Below are 20,292 nucleotides of genomic sequence, written 5' to 3'. Positions count from 1 at the left end.
TCAGTGACTCTAGCCTGATTTTTCAAAACAGTGGTCACAGAAATACATTGTAGTTTATCCCAGTTACACCACAAACTGCACATGAGATTGTAAACACAATGGACTAGTTTGAGTTTAATTGGCAGGGTGTGGGTATGAGTAGTAACTGCAGATGTTTCTGAGAAAACAGAGACAGGAGCATTGGGGCTCCTCTTAAACTTTAAGCATGGACACATTTGGCCTGGTTAGCGCACTCAAAGATGAAAGGGACCGCTTGAATTAATAGTTTCCACAAGAGAGAACATCAAAGAGCCTCAAATATTAATAGTATACATTTGAGGTCTAAACTCAGCAGCTGCCTTTTGTTTTAATGTTTAACAAAAGATTCTTTTTCAGCAATTATTTTCAGCCCAAACATTAAACATATTGTACTGTAACACTACGGCCACGAGGCAAAGTTAATTATGTCTTATTTAGCAAAAATGTTACCCATGTTTGAAAGCTGTTATTTGATGTGTGCTGTTGATAAAAACAACATCAGAGCATTTGGAAGAGAGAGAGGGTCAAAACTGAGGCAGCAGTTTCTTCTCCTAACATCTAAATCAATAGTCAACACAAGGGGGCAGTCTCACTCTACAGTGTACAGAGAGACACTTTACTGTATGTTGGTGAGGAGCAATATTTGACCATTGTTCAATATCATATTTACAACATCACTTGAACACATTCTATGCTGTAGTCCTTAAAGGCAACCCAATGTTGGCACCCAAAATGATGTAAAAACTACTGACAATAGCTTTAGAAATGGTTATAAGACTGATTTTTTAAACACAAACCAACATTACATTACAATCCATTATGTCACCACTTGCGTATCAAAAACTACCATCTATACTATCTATATAGTTACCATCTACCAAACTATCTACATAGTTTGGTAGATGGTATATTTATACATCTGTCTATCTATACACTATTTATACACTTCAAACATACATTGTGGAAGGAATTTCGATGCAATGCTAAACTCCATCCAGTATTTTGTACTGTTTGTCCAGCCATCCAGGAGGCTGTAAATCGAGCTTTGCTGGTGGTTTAGTTTAGCAAGAAAAGATTTGGACATTGAGTGAACAGTGTCAAAGCAATACAAATGATCCAGTATAGACTTGGGCCAAATTGTTTTGGGCAACTGTAAATTGTAAAAATCGTGAAAATCATGTCGGACTATTTTAAGGGAAAAGGGTTTCTGTAGAGCAGACCATCCTAACAGAGACGTGTGTGTTGGCCGTCTCCAGATGTGTCACACTGCCATGAGAGTCTGGCAGCAGCAAACACACTGAACTTCTTGGCTAATGTGTGAAGTGTGCCGTGACCTCTCACTCCCCATGTGGCCACTAAATTATGTTTGTTCAGGCCAACATTTGTCTTATTTAATGACTAAATTCTTAAGATGGTGACGCCTGAGAATTAATTGTTTTGCACAAGCACCGAAAGAAAAAATATTCACTCATAAATATTCTAAACTAGATTAAAGTAAAACAGTACAATCTTACAAAAAGAGGTAAAAAAAAAAGAGAGCATGCAACTGTGGCTGCACTGGGACAGGAAACAAGGTTCAGGTTTGTGAAGTGTTGAGACCAATTACTCTTGTTTGTTCTTTTACGTGGCTGTGAACATACATGAGCGGATATAGGCCACCCTAAAACAAACAAACAATGCTACAAATTAGACACAACTTTAAGCAGTTTCTAAATCTCTAAATTGCAACATTTTCCATCTTAAACTCTCCAACAGTTAATCAGGTTATAGCCATTGATAAATTAACATGTAGTATTCAGAAACTTGTATAAGCTGACAGGAAATAAGTGAAGAGATTTGGGTCATACAGTGTTCAGACTAAGGCTTTATCAGACTCATAGTATTGGTTAGGTTGACTTTGGGGCATGAATAAACTATAAATACTATAAATACTCTTTGGATGATGCTCCTACTGGTAGTCCATACAAGTTAAAACAAATGCAGAAAATGATTTGGAAGTATTACATGAGTACTGTTGGGAAAGCACTGCCACACAGTGCAGTAACGCACCAACTTTGTAGAAAACCAAAGACACACATACAGAGATTTACAGGCCAGCTAAGAATTTGGACCACTGGTGTTAAAACTAAATAGACTCAAAGAAATAGGGAAGGGATAAACACAAATGCAACTATCCATATGTTGCACAGACTTTCATAGACTCATATGGTTTTCTCCACTTCTTCATGAGCATGCAGGCAAATATCACACTGTTCATAATGTGGCGATGTCAAGAACAACTTAAGTCTGACGTTATGACGGGCAGGTGAGTGGAGGCTGAAACAGCTGTAACTGTGTGATGCCATTCAAGAAAAACTCTGGGTGGAGCCGCCACCGGCCCGCAGAATAAAGCTGCACTTGTTTCACAGCACCAGAAGGTCCGAGCCTGGATGCTTGTGTGCTCTGTGACATGTTTCACATTATACAATGAGAGCTTGTTTACAAATCAAGTGGGTAAAAGAGCTCACGGAGAATATGTAACACACACTGTTGTGTATCTGCACTGAACAAGGGTGTTTCCAGGTAGAAGAGGTGGGACCTGGTACAAACAGGATACAGGAAATGGGCCTGCTTCTAAAAAGGGTCAATCAAAAGATCCCTGCAAAATAATGGACACAATGTTACTCTTGTTCAAAATGAGGTCACTCCACAATGGTCACAGCAAAACATTTTTCAGGAATGTCAGGCATTAATGGTGGTCAGTGGTAGAAGGACTCAGATCCTCTATTCAAGTAAAAGTCCTTCATTTAAATCCTACCTAAGAAAAAGTACATTAGTATTATCAGCTACACGTATTTAAAGTATCAAAAGTACTCCTTCAGCAGGAAAATGGCCCCTGTGACAGATATATCATGTGAAATTATTAGACTGCTACTGATACGTCAATGTGTAAACAGCATTTTACTGTTGTAGTTGCTTGAGGTGGAGCTAGTTTTAACTACTTTATATACAGTTAGATCCAGTCGTTCCAAATCTAAAGGTCATGAGATGCTTAATGGGAGAGGAACCAAGAATAGACAGTTCTGCTATACAAATATCTTTTTCAAAATATTGTATAATTTGACCTCTTGGCGCCTCAAACAGAAATTATAATTAAACCATCTGAGAAGTTTAGAGAGGAAATGTCACAAGTCAAAACGGTTGGGAACCACTGGCCTTATTTTTAACAATGTATTGTATTTTATAATCAATTGTTTTAGGGTTATTTTGTTGTTGTTGTTTTTTTATCTTAATCTGAAAAGTAACCAGTAACTATAGCTGTCAGACAAATGTAGTGGAGTAAAAAGTACAGTATTTCCATTTCTGAAATATAGAAGTATAAAGTAACAGAAAAGGAAAATACTGAAGTACAAGCAAACTTAAAGCCTTAATACTCGAGTACAGTACTTGACTAAATGTACTTCACTACTTTCCACCACGTCACACGCTAACAAACCAAAAACAATCTCAGACACATAAAACACAGACCTTCAAACTGTTGTTTAGGGGATAAATGGAAACTGTGGTATTTAGTTTGCTCCATCTTCACCCACCTTCCTTTAGATGATATATCCGCATAGACACAGACAGCCTTGTGAACCATACAATAACAATAAGGTACATTTCTACCTTGTAAAATAATCACATACTAATTCTAATGCTGCCCTGCATTTTCCAGTGTAATAGAACAGAGGAACAGACTGGTAAGGAAAGGGAAATGTAATCAACAGCTTAAAAAGGCCAAAAGGAAATACGCTTTCTAAAGGCCTGCGTACATGTTTAATTTGAAGGCTTTGATTTTATCGAGTGTTCAGTTTGTCCTCCAAAAGCTGAAACTGTAAATTCCATATTTCACTTAGAAATGCGAAAGCTGGGCTTTGTTGGAGAATTGTTAAAAGTAAATTGATTATGATGAATACATGCAGCTAAAATGTGGCTTCGTCTAACTGGCCTTTAAGTGGAAAGTGTTGTGGTACAGTGGAGCTGCCAGGCGTCTTTCTATACTGAGGGCGGTGAACTTATTCAACCGCACAAAGACTTGTGTTGTGAATGTGTGGGCTTGTGGGGCCAAGCACTCAGGCATGGGTGTGTACTGTCACAGCCTTCAACACAGGGTATTTACTTTTATTTGTTCCCATTACTGGAGGTTTGCTGTTAGGTTGGGGTTCAAACTGTGTCAATGTGCATGTGTGAAGTAACAGAGCTCAAGATGTTTCACAGATTTAATTCTAGAGACTGCAAGGCGGATGGACTCCCATACAGATTTCATACAATATTATATCATTTGTATATTCATATACACACACTGTATGCCACTATACTACAGGATTTTGATAATCAAGTCCTTAATGAAGCCAAAAGATGAAACATTCTCTGGTTCCAGCTTCTCCTATGTGACAATTTTCTGCTTTTCTCTGTTTTATATCATAAATTAAATATAATTTGGTTTTGGACTGTTGATCAAACAAAAAAAGACATTTGAAGATGTCACTTTGATATTGGTGGAATGTAACTACTGTAAGACCATTTTCTCAAGTACTGTACAATTTTGAGGTACTTGTACTTTACTTGTATTTCCATTTTATGCTGCTTTATACTTCTACTCCACAACATTTTGGAGGCAAATACTGTACTTTAACGAATGGCATATTCTGTACTGTATGTCATTCTGAAGCTGATATAGAAGGAAGTTAAGGGCAACTACGGAGAATTGGAACTGTAAATGGCTACAAAGGACAATGTGGATGTCACACAGGAGGCTTTAAAGAGCACTTGCAACATCAAAAATGCTTTTGATCCATGTTTTTCTCATGCACATTAGTTCAACGTATCGGCCAATGTACCTTCAGGCCTTTTTCAAAGCAGACATTTTGACTTGTTATGGCAGGAAAAGCACAGGTGTTACTAATAACATTAACGGTGCCACTGTTGTATTCAAGCGTCCCAGTAAGCCATGACAGTCTGACAGTGAACCAGCATGCAATATCAGGACCATGAAACCAAAGGAGCAAAATGGAATTCAGAATCATTAATTTTATTAGTTACACCTGTGCTTTTCCAACTGTGACAAGTCAAAACAGCTTCTGTGGAAAAGGCCTATACACTTGAGAATCATACACAGTACAGGGTAAGTCTTCTTCATACTCTAAAGTCGCTAAAATGTTAAAACAACAAAGGGTGCCTATTTTGGGAGAAGGCCTGGTTTTGTACACTCTGGATGTGATGTGCTATTTCCCCTCTGGTTTGCCGTGATGTCACCATGGGAAAACAGCTCATGGACTTCAGCTGCTGCTCTGATTGGTAGAGGTAGCCTTCAAACTAGATATAAAATAAAAACTGGATTTTCTATAAAGTTGAGTACTACAGAACCACAGGAATAACACTAACTGTGAAGGTGAGGGCTCTCTTCTCTCCTCCAGTGTTACTCTGGTGTTACTTTGAGGAGGTTAAGTGGGAGGAGATATGCAGATGGTGCCATTGGGGCCCTATTAGTGGCGCCTGTAGTCCGCCAAACTCACAGAGGACTGTTGTCACTCTAACAGTTCACCACACCCACAGCCAGCATCAGGGTCAACATTCACAGGGTGGCATTCTGCTTTATAGCACAGCCAAAAAGGTTGTTTTGCAGAGACTGAAGTCTTTTTTTTTTTTTTGGCCTTTTTGTGACTTGAGATATATTGTCAGTCTTGGAAATTCAATTATTTACATATCAAGTGACTGGAGTGGAATATTTAGGGTACTACTTGCCCTTGAGGGAGGAAGACTTTTTTCTTTTGTGAGATCACCTTTACCTCAGTTTGAAGACTCCTTTCACTGAGCTTTTGACTCAACACGTGGATATTCAAGGATGCATTTTGTGATGGCTCTGAGTCCTTTTGTGTTCATGACTCTATTTTTGTCACTGGTCGAAACAAAGTTCTACAGACCATTCCAGTTCAACCAGTATAAAGCTGGGCTCAGTCAACACCATGACCAAGGGAAACCCACCAGCAGACACAAGTAAGTTCTGTCTCTCTCTCTCTCTCTCTGTCTCGTGCTCTCAGGAATCAAGTCTACATCACTTAAGAGTTTGAGTTACAGTTTACTTTGAGTGACAAAATTCATAGAAATCATAATATGTCCCATCTGTCATCTTTTATCTCCTCTCTGAAAGGAACCACTGTGCCTATGTCATTGAAAAGACAGTGTCCTTCACCGTGCAGGATGGGGCTGCCCCATATGTAAAAGCTGAGTACAACAAGTGTTCCTGGGGTCAAAAATGTCCAACTCTGCTGTGAGTAAACAATAGCTCTTGTTGTGTAATGTTGATATTTAGCCCTTGATCTACCTTAACATAACAGAAAATGGGGATTCACATCACTTCAGGCTACAAAATAACACAGTCAAGTGCATGTTCCTGACTAATGGTTGGTTATTCCTCTCAGGTATCGTCTGCTGTACAAACCACTCTACAAGGTGGCACAAAAAACCGTCACAGAGCTGGAGTGGCGTTGTTGTCCGGGGTACTCTGGTTATGGCTGTATGGAGGGAAATCCGGTTTACCAACACCCCATGAAAATGATGCCACCATTCAAGGGCCCGCCAATGAAACGCCCACTGTTCAAGGGGCCACACTTCAAGGGCCCACAGTACAAAGGTCCCATGTTCAAGGGCCCACCTATTAACACTGTTGTGAAGGCCAACCCATGGAGTCAACCTAAAGGACCTCCCACCAACAGTTTTAACCCTTACCCAATGCGCCACTTTGGGCCTCCGAGGTCCTCCTCCTACCCAGACACCTCCTTCGTGCCTTATCCATCTGAGCCAGAGCCAATGCCAGAGCCAATGCCAGAGCCAATGCCAGAGCACCAGGAACCACATCTAACAGAGTACGACCAAGAACATGGCCAAGAACACGAACATGAACATGAACATGAGCATGAACATGAGCATAGCCAAGGACCTGAGGAACATATACCAGAGGAAATCCCTCCTCCTCCTCCTCCCTCTGGTGGTGAACAGCCTGCGGGTGAGACCATAGGTGTGTCCTAATTCCAAACTACATACTAATTCAAACTGGGTTTAACTATGGAGTGTGTTCACACTGGATAAATGAAAAACTGACCATGCACAAAGTAATGGAGTCCCATGAGGCTCTGAAAGACCAATTTATCATTTTCTTTTGAACTGGATTCAAACTGCAATTTAAAATGTACTACGTTTGTCCCAATGTTAACAGCTTTTCTTTCTCTACTTAGGCCAGGCTCTAGACAGTGAGACTGAGGAGCGAATATATCGAATGGAGGAGGATGTGCAACGCCTAAACCAGGGTCTGGAGACCCTAAGGGGAACTGTGAATGGACTGGAAGATAGCCTACGAGCCTCACTGAGAGAGGATGCCAACAGGATGCTGTCAGCTCTGCTCTCTGCTGCCCCTGGTCCTGTTCCCGCTCCAGCTGTAGCCTCTAGTCCATCCACTGTAGGGTTTGTAGAGATTCCTGGGGGAGACCCTGAGACAGAGGGTGTAGATGGCAGGCATGTGTTTCCAGGCCTTACAGAATTGAATGGAAGGATAGAGGAGCTCAGGACAGTGCTGCAAGCCAAGACAACAGAGCTGCAGGAACTCAAAGCAACAGTGATGGGACACGATGGAGCACTGAAGACAATGTCGAATAGAGCGGGATTGGTATCAGACTCCACTGGCAATCTTGGGGAAAATGACCAGAGGGCTATGGAGAAGTTGATGGATGCCAAGCTGAGTGTAGCCAGGACAGAAATTCTTGACGGATTTGAGAAGCATGTGGAGAGTGCAGAGGGCCGATGCGAGGAGAAAGCTGGGGATGTGCGTCGTCAGTGCCAGAGGGAGAAAGGTGAGAGGCAAGAACAGATGGAAGATGCTCTGGAGGAAAGTACCACACACTTGAGGACAGAGCTGGTAAACCTCCAGGCACAGATACATGGTTTAAAGGCTACAGAAAGCTGCGGTAGTAGAGTGAGTGGACTGGTTGAAAGGGTGCAGCTGCTGGAAACATCAGTAGCAGGCCTCAACCAGTCCCAGGGGCACCTGAGAGTGGAGCTGGGTGGACATAAGGACCACATAGAGGGAATGCTGGAGGGGCGTCTGGGGTATGTAGAGGCCAAGCTAAACCTGACTGGGCAGATTAAAGGTGATGAGTCTGGAAGGAGGAGAGGTGTCCCAGACAGAGCTGAGACAGGACAGGGCCTGGAGGCCAGAATGGAGGGTCAGTTGAGGGCTCTGGAAGGCCGTTTACTGACGGCTTTGGAGGAGCTGGGCAATGCCACTGCCCCTGCACTGCTGGAGGGTCATGCTGTTCCTACTCTGGAGACAGAGCTGGAGTCCCTCCGAGGGAGACTAGAGGTGGATGTGGACAGAGTCCAGAAGCACCTGAGCAGCCTTGAGATTCTCTGCTCCTCTTCCTGTTCCTCATCTCAAAACCCACCTGCCATCCAGGGAGACTCTGCTGCACCAAGTGCTAACCTGGCAGAGGAGCAGAATGTGAAGGAGGTACTGGACATGCAAGGTGACCGTTTAAATAGCCTCAATGTCACACTGCAGAACATTCTGAGACGTCTGACCCTCAGGGACCAGCAGGAACAAGCAGAGGGAGATTCTCCCATCCGAGGAGAGCTCACAATCCTCAAGTTCAATGTCCGCTCAGTCAACCACACCCTGAGAGGCCTCCAAGATTCCCTGGGGACAGTGGTCCACCAGGTGGGTAAAACCAACAGTTCCTGGCACGAGAGAGAGCTTCGCTTGGCGCAGCAGATAAAGGGTGTGGTCCAGCTGGTTGGACATCAGGCTTCCATGCTTGGTGCAGGTGAGCGCAGACTGACCCGACTTAAGGGTGATCTGCAGGAGATGAAGAGGCGACTAGCTCAGGAGGTCCAGGGCTGCCGGAGCACAGCTATGGGGGTCCAGAAAGAGGTAACTGAGGTTGGAGGGCGTGTTGCCAGTGTGGAGGACCAGTGTAAGGGCCTGAATTACTTGGCAGAGGACCTGGAGAGAATCAGGGAGGAGTTGGAGGGACAATCGAATGGGCTTCTCCTTCAAGTCAATGGGACTCTTTCCAGCCATGCTCAGCAGCTGTCTGAGCTGAGGGGCGAACTCAAAAACTGTACCTCCAAGGTAGAGCCAACACAACAGAGTTTAGAGCTGGAGGCAGAGCCGAGACGAGGGGACACCTTCACTTTGAATTAGTTCAGTTTATATGGACAATAGATTTTAAAAATGAATGAAAAAGGATAAATACTCTGCAGGTGTAGTGGGGGTCCACTAAAACCCCATCTAATTATTTGAATTGTAAAATACAAAGGTTTTGAACCTGCACTGAAATAAGGATGGTTTTAGTTAGCTTACAGTATAAAATGAAAATGGCAGCTATTTCTGACTGCACAAATAACACAGAATATTGAAATGTAATCATGAAGGTGCTAAGATAAACTGTTTGTGGTAATGGACCATTATTTAGAGCTGCAGTGATTAATGAACAGATAAACAACAGCAAACTGCACCTGTGTTACTGTACTGTTTCTGTAAAGCTTACAAAAAATTCTTCTATGAACAGTTGTTTAACAATGTTTACATGTTAAGTTTTTGTATTGATTTTTCTTATGTCTAGACTAGAAGTATACAAGATATTGTGTTTTTATATGATTTCAGTTCTTCAACATTTCTATTCCAATTGTAATAATACATAAAATGTTAGCATTTTGAGCTATATACAGTTTAATTTCAAGGTTTTCCAGTTCTGACAATCCAATAAATAAGTTTCTTTACAGTTCATGCTTTCTTGGTTAACAAACATTTCACACAAGAGGTGTTAGATAGATGTATTAAGGACTCTTCTTGTGTCTGAATGGGATTTCACCAACCCAAAAGGTGAGAGGTGTTGATGCAGAGAAGTGGGGAAACTATAAGAGAGCAATATAAAAGCAATACTATTGACTGCTGGGGACTAGGGCGGATTGACTTGACTGAAGCTATGTTCATGCAGAGGATAAATGTTAGTCTCCCTTCCAAATATTAAGTTCATGGGGACAGCCCTTGCTTGCCAGATGAAAGTTAGAAATTGGCATTACTGCCAAGGTGATACAGGAAGACAAGGAGCACTTCAGTACAGCAACCTACATCTTAGTCTCCCTCTCTCTAGGCTACAAATCTACCAGCCCAGCTGTCTGAGCCACTGTTCTCATTGGACGTTACAATAGGGCGATAGGTGACCTTGCTAATAACCCTCCCTTGTTAGTTCCCATTCCCCTACCGGACAAACAACCATTAAAATGACAGCTATGTGGGAGATGAGTCCACTGCTGTGTGAAAACGTTTAAGCCAGAGACATGTGGTGAATAATAACTATGGAAATGCCAGGGAGGAAAGGAGGGCAGGCAGAAAAGATAGACACCATATTTATGTTGGAAGAGCTGAATGATGGAGCGATTTCAAATATAAACCTAGGTAATGATGCAGGTTCATGCACACACAGACAGTGAGAGTAAGAGAGAGAAATATTCCACTGCTTCCACAACCACCTTTCCCACATAAACTACAAACTACTTTCCTTCCATTACTTAAAAGTGAAAAGATAAAAATAAATGCCATGAAAGAGAAATTACAGGGTATACTCTTTAAACACATACACAAAATAAAATGCCATTCTCTCTCTGCTACACTATATGAGTCCCACATTACTTCAGGTCTCTGCTACATCTCTGTCATTGTTCGGGTTTACTTATTTCTTTTCTGTATTCCTCCCATGCCTCCTTTAAGTTAACATTTCACACAAGCCCAGAAAACAACACATAAATCTTGTTTGTTTCCAAGTAGACACTTGGACAGAAAGGGCAGTCAGGGGCTCTGGTGAATTTGTCTCCTCTGACTTAGAGCCTCTTCACTGCTCACTCATGGATCCGATTCTGAGTATTGCTCCCTGCTCAACTCGCAGACTCTAAATGGCCAAGGCATGCACCAAAATCACAAAGCCGGCACAAGACAGAGGACGAAGGATATTTGAGTAAACAGAGGGCTGCAGTGGTCTAAAACGTGAATCATCCTATATAATGTCCTCTGCAGAAGCTTAAGGTGAAAGAGGAGTTTTTGTCCTCATTATAGTGACGGTCAGAGAACAGACAGTTTTGATTACAGCTGGGTCACACACAAGGGAGCCCAGGAGAGAGTTACCTTAAATCAAGGACTCAGAGCATCTTAGTAACAAGCTCCAGGATTTGACATTTTTCAAGAAGCAGTGCTGTGTAAAGCTGTACTGGAGCTTTTGACCTGAAAAGAAGAACCCACACTGACAAAACTTTGTGAAATTTTGCATCATGAATGTTTTAAATGCTAAATAGCAGATGTAGGGATTCTACACTGGAAACACGGCACTCATTTCCTGAACTAGCATTTGTTGTGTCTAGAAGATGAAATATTGAGTCCTTATCTAAACACTTCATGTCTTGGCTGTGACACTCACAGAAGATGGATTCTTGCCAGAGTTAAGTGCTCAGACTATAATTCGGCTTAGTCCTCAAATTGGAGGGTAGATGAAGACAAACAAGGATTTTAATTCATGCGATCTTCCATAAACATGAAGTATGAATCTATATTATCTACATCTGATGGTTGTTAGGAGCATGAAGAGCACAGGGGTCACATGCAGATATACTGTATACCAACAAGCTTAGCACAGCATAAAGACTGAAAGCAGGGGGAAAGAGCTAGCCTGGCTCTGTCGAAAGCAGCACACATTTGTGTACGGATTGAAATAACAAGATATAATGTGTTAATTAGTAAGAGTCTTGATCTGGTCCTCTTCTGTTCTAGTTTATAAAGTGTCAACAGAGAATGTTGATATGCTAAAAGGATGTTTCTATGCTGGCTTTGCCACTCATTACTGTGCTTTGTGAGTCAGTTTTTCACTCGGAGACTGGTAATGACACAGATAACCTTGCATTAGGTTAATTAGTTGTGCTGCTTCCTCAAGTGACTGAAAAGCAGAATTAGCCATGTACTGTACAGTGCAACCAATCAATTTTCACTTGATTTTAGTTGAATCAAATGTACCACTCTGTTCTGCTCTCCTTTGAAATCAGTCACTGTCTAATAAGAAGAGACAATGACTGGTATGAAAAGTATTTTCACAGTTGGAGGAAGAATTGAACTGCTGGTTCACTAGAGAGACGCGCTGAACTTAATGATGTACCATTATAAAGGCATACGAGAAAAGCTATCAAATCATCCATGTTCTTATTACGTTGGCTCTGTAATATGTTCACTTCACATTTAGTATCTATTTATTTCATGTTGTGTCAGAGAGAAAAATTTTACTTAGATAAATGTTTGCTCAGTGGAACCTCAAGATGCTTTTACTTCTGAAGAACCTCCACCAGAACAGAAGTCTTTAATCCTTTAGGTTTACAATGTAGTGTTCTGCAATATACATGTTACTTATTTAATAGATAGCTACTGTATAATGTCGCATGGAACATTGGTGTTGTTCAGTCACTTCAATAAAAACAGTTAAATAACAATAACTCCCTGTTTATTCTGGTAACGATAACACCAGGTTTCATTTGATGATTTTTCTTTTTTTTTTCATTCATGATTTTCTATTATATTTTTATTTCTATCTGCAAAGGTGCCATTGTTTAATAAATCAACCATGTGAGAGGTTGGAAGCCCAAAATAAACACATCACAGGCTGCATCAAATGTACCCCCTGACTAAAACTGCTGTGACCAGGACATTGTGGTCTCAGCAGTTCTTTCTCTCACTATCTCTCCCTCTACCCGGGTGGAAATGACTCTAAAATAATGATTTAATCCTCATCATAAAACAGACACATGACTGAAAATCAACTAAAGCACCAGCTTATGCTAATGACATTGTTAATAATACAATAGGATGTAACATAACTGAATGGGTTATTGGTGAATCAACCATTATTTAATTTACTCTGTAATTTTGTGTGCAATATGACAATATTAACAGTTATATTTGATGAATGACTAAGTTATCTTAACTGCAGTTGGTTATAATTAATACCAGAGGATCTTACTGACCTATCTGATCATGTCATGGATATAAGGTGTAAGATTTCCAGTAATAAATGTACTAGATTTGACATTTATTTCACCAATACCTCAAACATGCTCTTCTAATTTTCTCTTTTTCCTGCTCGTCTTCTAGCCGATTGTAGGATTCACTAATTAGAGTAACAGCTGCTACATAAAAAACTGAAAAGTAAAGACGTTCATTATTCTACATTCACAAATTATTCGCTGAGAAGAGGCAGACCAAAATTTCCAGCAGCGCCAATTAGTCATATTGCAGTGGCTCATCAGATTATTGCTATAGCCTAAAGCTTTGTAATCCAGCCTCTCAAAAGGTTGAGGGATGGCTTCTGCTCTCAGTCCAGTGCCACTGCTAACTTAATAGAAGCCTGGATGACAATTTCAGATCACCATCCAGTAAAAATAATGTGTCATAAAAGAGCTGATGGGTTTGTGTAACTGTTTTTTAAACAGTAAATGAGTATAATCATGATATAAATAAACGATAAAAGTGTTTTGTGAAGCAGTTTAATTGATTGCATTAATCCAAAAGCTATTTAAGTCATAATTATGTTGTATTTCACATTGCAAATTGTTACATCATATCTTAAAATGTGATACCGCAGCGTGTTCTTTGTAATGCATTTTAGGAGTAAAACATGAACCATGGAATTTTTGTTGGAAAGGAGGCCGTGACACACAAGATTAATTAGCTTCGGTAATACCGAGTTATAACGGACAGGACACCATGGGTGTTGAGGTGTGACTGTATATTTTGCCTGGTGTCATTTGCATGTAATGTAATGAAGGTAAACACAGTGGATGGCCGTGTGAAATGGCACTGTGCTCTGGTGCTGCACATCTCCACTCAGAGGTTGCAGACTTATTAACAAACCTTTTCTGCTGCCTTCAGATGACTGCAGGGATTTAATGAACTGAAGAAGAAGGTTTTCATAAAGTATGAAGCAGCTCATTCATTTACAGATAAATCTAGACCGCTTTTGCAGACGTCCCATTAAACTCTATTTTCTGATGCCATTGGCAGGGGAGTGTTTAATTGAAATTGTTTATTTACATTTTGAGCATCCACACATCACCTGAGCACCATGCACTCTGCACTGGGCCCCATAATACCACTCAGACAGGCAAAGCGATTTTCATGGGCGGGCAAATACCAAACGGCCAGAGTGCTGCTTACGCTGATCATTTTGGCACCATCAAAATAGGGTCCTAAGAGTCTACAGCCACGCTAGCAGCTCTGTGAGTCTGCACACTTGTGCTTGGAGCTAAATTCAAATGTCAGCATGCTAACATGCTGATGTTTAGCAGATAAAATGTTTCCCATGTTCACCTTCTTAGTTTAGCATGTTAGCATCCTAACATTTGCTTCTTAGGACTAAACACAAAGTACAGCTGATGCTCATTCGTTTTGCAGGTATTTGGTCATAGACCAAAATATTTTTTAAATAAATTCGAACTGATGATGGCTCTGGATGAGAAATGAGATCACCGAAGTTAAATTCAACTGAAAGGAGACATGAATGTCTGTACAAAAATGACACGGCAATCCATCCAATAGCTGTCAAGAAATTTCACTCAACACTACAAATGTCAACCTCATGACGGCGCTAGAGGAAAAGTATGGGGCTCACCAAAGTCATTAGGATTAATCCTCTCTGAGTCATGAATATATGGACCAAATTATATGGCAATCCATCAAATATTTGTTGACATATTTCAGTCTGGACCAAACTGACGGACTTACTTACTGCCGTCCACCATGCCTTTATGATCTGATGGAAAGTGATTGCACTCATGTTCAACATGATCTCTCATAATTTCCTCTCGTTCTTATCATTTCCTGCCTACTGTCATCTCCAATAAGTCATACTACAACGGGCCAGTGGCTGTGACACTAAGTTCATCTTAACGTGTCAGAGCGAGCGGCCTGAGAAGGACCAGGACCCTGTGCCGAGGTATTAATATGACAGCACTGCTCTTTACAGCTTTCTGACAGCCCTGCAGCCTCGGCACAGCTCAGAGAGCGAGCCCACGCTCCCTTAAGCAGCTTTCCATGACTGTCAGTCTGGAAGCAGCGCTGCTCCGAGCAAACGGCATGTATGATAAAGTAGGATGACACAGCGCTTCAGGTGCAGTTCAAATGCTCTCTGGATTTACTGTGTGACCGAGGATGACACTTCATTTTCTTAAGTGGCACATTCATCTTGGACCCTTGAATTAAGTACAATCACCTAAAGAAAATCTCATTCCAATTACAAATTAAGGATCATACATTTTGTAATTATCAATGGATACTAACATAATCATGAATTACCTGTAGTAACAGGCGTTCACTGAGCACAACCATAAATTGTTGGTGTAGCTTAATTTCTTCAATGCGAACAATTAGGACCATGATGAAAGATGGTCTAAGATCATTATCACACAATAAGAAATTACAATCATACTGTTTCTCACACTGGCTTTTAGCTTAAAATTACCACTTCACAGGCACATCCTGAAATATTAAATATATTATATATTCAGAGAGAAAACCCTTCAAATGTTAAATGGGATCAAAATCCACCTTGACACTGTTGCATCCACGCATAAATTTATAGTCAACAGCCAGTTTTTTGTCCTCCAGGTTCTGATTACCATCTTTACACAATCATTGATCAAGTGACTTATTTACATACAGCGTGTTCATAAACATACACACACACACACACACACACACACACACTGTTGCTCATAGCCGCAGAAATTAGTGGCTGTGTGATTTGGGAAAACCTGCCTTAAATGCATGATTCACATACAGGACTCGTGTGCATAGAAGGTGAATAATCCAAAGTGTAGAAACAAATCAAAGTGTAGGGGGGAAGTAGAGAATTAGGGTGGATAGAGGAAATGGGGTGGAGAGTGTTACTTTGAGTCATCAGTGACACTCAGAGCCTGCCTGTATTATGCTGATCCCCCTCTCTCTCTCTCTCCCTCCCTCTCTCACCCTCTCTATCTCTCTGGCTGGCCTGCCGTCACTGTTGGCTTTTCGTTCTACATCAGTGGGGCTCAGTGCATCTCCACAATGATGATGAGTGCATATGCTGTTTGAGAGAGTGAGTGCGTGTCCACCTGGCCACATGTGTGTGTCATTGAAGAGGAGGAGAACACCTTAACCGGTCTCTTCAGTGTGAGCTCCTGTGTGCTCTACTCTCTCTCCCTCCCTCCCTCTCTCTGTCTGTCCATCCTCTCGGTCTCCCTGTCGGTGGCTGGCCAAGCTCCTCTCCTCTGTGTCCTGCTCTCCACCTGGCCTCCATGAGTTTAACTGAGGACAAGCCATTCCTCCCTGGAAGGTAAGCAGCACGGCGGTGGGGTTGTCTTTTCTGTTTCCAGAGCAATACAAAGAAATTGGGCAATAACAAAAAGCAGGATCATTGATGAGGATGATGCACTTTCATCTTCCAAATTTTGCTGATGTTGTTTTCAATGGTTGCTAGCAATATATAATGAGACGTAGAAGCTGACATGATATCATTATTATTACAAATATTCATTCTGTGATTTCTTTATTTACTTTTATTGTCTGTGCAATGGTCTGGTAGTTTTGTCTGACTCGCGGGGGTTGTTATCTCACAATTCTCCCTCTAAAATGATAACATCTGGTTGTGTTAAAGGGGCGTTTACTGAAGGACATTCAGTCAAGTTTCAAACACTATCTCAAGGAAGTGAAAACGGATTGTGCTGGCTGTAATACTGATGAAATGAAAGCTCAGACATCACAGCCAATTTGTGGGATCTCCGGCAGGATTAGCGATGAGGTCACTGATCATCCCTGTCCGTGAAAAACCGACTGCTTTTCTTCATCTTTTAGTCAAAACTTGTAGATGACGCTATACCGATCATTCTCAAGACAGCCCGTCGACTTGATCTCAGATTGCTTGCCACACGTTATTTTTCTGGACTTGTGCCTGCATGGATGTGAGTTGACGATTAATTTATTTTGTGAATGCTCACTCTTGCCTCACAACAGAGAATCGATATATGCTGACAGTGACCGATTATGGTGCCACAGTGTGATCTCTTTCTATTGGATACAACATGATATAACAAAGCGAATGACCTTCAACTGAGGATGAGAGTCATAGGCAAATGACAATAATGAAAACAGCTGTCTGAAGCAAGACGTTTACCCATCATTGACACAGAAATGTTTGCTTTCCCACTCTCAATCAGACTGTGGTTATGTAATATGTTTGTGTCATGAAGGGGAAGCAGTTGTGGTAGAGCGATGATGATAGGACTTACTAGGGTGGCAGAATTGAATTTATTTATTTATTTGGTATTCTTTGCGACTGCTGTCCTTGCCATTGGCATGAGACTCAGACACAATGAAAGAACCAACATTTTAAGGCCTGATAAACATTAGTGATACTTATCCTTCTTATATTTATACTTATACTTCATATATTAGGAATTCTGATAGTTAATTGAACAAGTATGAAAAGTAATCAAATCAACCTTAAAGACATGTCAAATGACCATTGTTTGTATTATTTGCATCAGATGTTTCATGATAAAATTGTCTCTGTATCAATCAGATAAGAGTCTCCCTTTTCTAGAACAAAATCTGTGCCACCACTGCACTACGATCAAATCCTCCTCCAAATCTCCCCTTCTTTGTTGAACTTGCTCCTATCCCACTGGCTAAAATAAAGAAAATAAAAAAGAAACAAAAAAAACCCCATCTGCAATTACAAATAGTTTTTAATCCTCCTCTTTGCTCTAAAGTTGATATTGTGAATTGCAAATCTATTGACTGTTAAGTTCAGATCCCAATTTCCTATGAACCAAAGCCCCATGTTAAAGAATACTGCAAGAAAGGTGAAAGTTTTAGCAGTCTCGTTTTAGTATGTCCTGGTGACAACTGATTCATGGTCAGATTACTATACTGTAGTGCTGGTCATCTTGAACACATTATGTATCATGTGGTCATTACGTAAGATATGTCACAGTGTGCCCTGCGATGTCTGAAAGAGTTGCCTCTTTGTCATGCTGCTTAAACACGGTGTAAATATTGTACTGTGATGGCATTCACTTGTCACTGTCAGTCACTCTCAGTTGAAGAGGCAGTTACACACAGCCAGGGTGAATACAGTCCACTTCAGTCTCACACAAGGTCTCACAGGGCCCTCAGGGGTTGTGCCGCACAGCACACTGTGTGTCATAAATGTCAAAGTGAGGGTTTGCGTTTGCACAATGTACTCAATCACAATAAACTACTAATGATACAAATTGTTTGCACACAAAAATGTGGACTACAGCTACAGAGAAAATCAATCGACTGAATTTATTTTAGTCATTTTTCAAGCAAAAATGCAACACGTTTACTGGTTTCAGCTAAAATTAAAGTCAAGATTTTCTTCTTTTCTTTGTCGTTTAAAACAGCAAATGAAACGTCTTTGAGTTTTAGACAAAACAAGAAAGAAGACATCACTTTGGGCTCTGTGAAATTGTGATGAGAATTTTTCACTATAGGTCAATCAACCCAAGCATGTAAGATACAATGTGACACTTTACATTCAGAAACACACAAGCATTTTATGATTCATAATGTCAAAGGCACAAGCACTGAGGGCTGGGTGTGAATGTAACATCACAACGACGATGCCAAGATGCCATCATTATTTTATGTACATGTTGGGCGGAAGTGAAGGCAATGTCAGGTAATAATTAAGAACCATTAAGATTAAACAGTCTGACTTAACAAATATTCATTTTCACAGCCTGAGAACCTCAGGTGTTTTAAAAAATTCTTGATTTCATTATATTCAAGGCTCAGATTTAAACACAAGATTGAGCTATGGCACCGGCTGCCAATCTCTGAAAACCATGCAGACCCATTGACATTGTAATGGTTACTGCTCATGAGCTCAGGCATGTGGTCTCTTTGCCGTTGCACTTAAGAAATCCTGACACGCCTGTCAGCCTGTAAATGGCTGCTTATCTCCTCTGATCACAGCCATCTCAATGCTATGAGTGACAGTCCTGGTTTCAGTGGCATCACATGTATCTCGCAATTTTAAAGACATGCAGCAAGGGAACTTGTCACAAACTTAGAGATTACTTGTCATGCTGACAACAGTGGTAGAGTTCAGATAGATCCATTCAAATCTTTTCCACAGTAAATTACACAGTCAAAATGTCTCCACAGAGACAGCAAATGGGTCAGGGCAGGAGATAATGAGGTGACACAAATAAAATAATGGGGTACATCGGCCAGGTCAGCAGGCGATATATAGTTTACCCCCTACATCATCATCTGGAGGTCAATGTCCCTGTCTCAAAGGTGTCCCAATTAATCTCAGCTGAACAGAAGAGTCATTCAGCCAGGCTCAGAGACATGATAACAGTAGTGTCACAGCTCAGCCAGTCTCAAAATACTCAATCTGTCACAGCGGACCAAAGGCACAGTTCAGCTGGATAAGCTCCCCCCCGGCTCTTTCTGTCTACGATCAATTCTGTTCGATAAAACATATTTACTATCAGACGGATTTGCTGACATTTATCAGCTAGCATTGGTTTATCATTTGTAGAGCTTTATATGTGTGTACGTAGACTCTTATTTTATCTCTAATACATTTTTATTAATTACTGTAAAGAACAAATATCAGCCAATATACACTTGATTGCCAGTTTATTAGATACGTCTAATGTAGCTTTTGTTGAAAGTTTTAGAGAGGTGTTGATTGAAGTTTGTACTGCTGTTGAATTGTATTTGGTTATACTGACAGATGTTTCTATTATTTTTATATCAATGAGGGGAGACTAAATAACACAAACAACTCTATGTATAATACAATACAGTTCAACAACTCCACAAACTACAGCTCTCTAAAACAGTTTCAACAAAAACTGAACATTAAAACCTTCATGAAGCGAGGCATTACTGCAGGACTGTTGTCTTGGACTGGATTAGTTTTAGCTAGGTGTACCTACTAAACTGGCAATAGAGTGTATATTGGCTGATATTTGTTCTTTACAGTAAATAATAAAAATGTATTAGAAATTGCAATGTAAAAATAACAGTCTACGTACACATATATATAAAGCTCTAGACTTAGACTTTATTAATCCCACAGCGGGGAAATCTACAAATGATAAACCAATACTATCTGATAAATGTAACCCCCCGTCAGGTTCAAGCAAATC

At 40.7% G+C, this 20,292-nt stretch overlaps 1 protein-coding gene across 1 annotated transcript; it reads left to right on the top strand.

Annotated features, from left to right (window-relative positions):
• The first annotated feature begins 5,884 nt into the window (after positions 1-5,884).
• On the top strand, positions 5,885-9,235 carry emilin3a (elastin microfibril interfacer 3a). The gene is made up of 4 exons (XM_070911127.1): positions 5,885-6,036; positions 6,191-6,310; positions 6,462-7,057; positions 7,275-9,235. The coding sequence occupies exons 1-4, from the start codon at positions 5,885-5,887 to the stop codon at positions 9,233-9,235; spliced, it is 2,829 nt and encodes a 942-aa protein (XP_070767228.1).
• Positions 9,236-20,292: the final 11,057 nt, after the last annotated feature.

Source organism: Enoplosus armatus, chromosome 8 (assembly GCF_043641665.1).
Source record: "Enoplosus armatus isolate fEnoArm2 chromosome 8, fEnoArm2.hap1, whole genome shotgun sequence".
Lineage (NCBI taxonomy): Eukaryota > Metazoa > Chordata > Actinopteri > Centrarchiformes > Enoplosidae > Enoplosus > Enoplosus armatus.
This window is presented reverse-complemented; position numbering and strand designations above follow the sequence as displayed.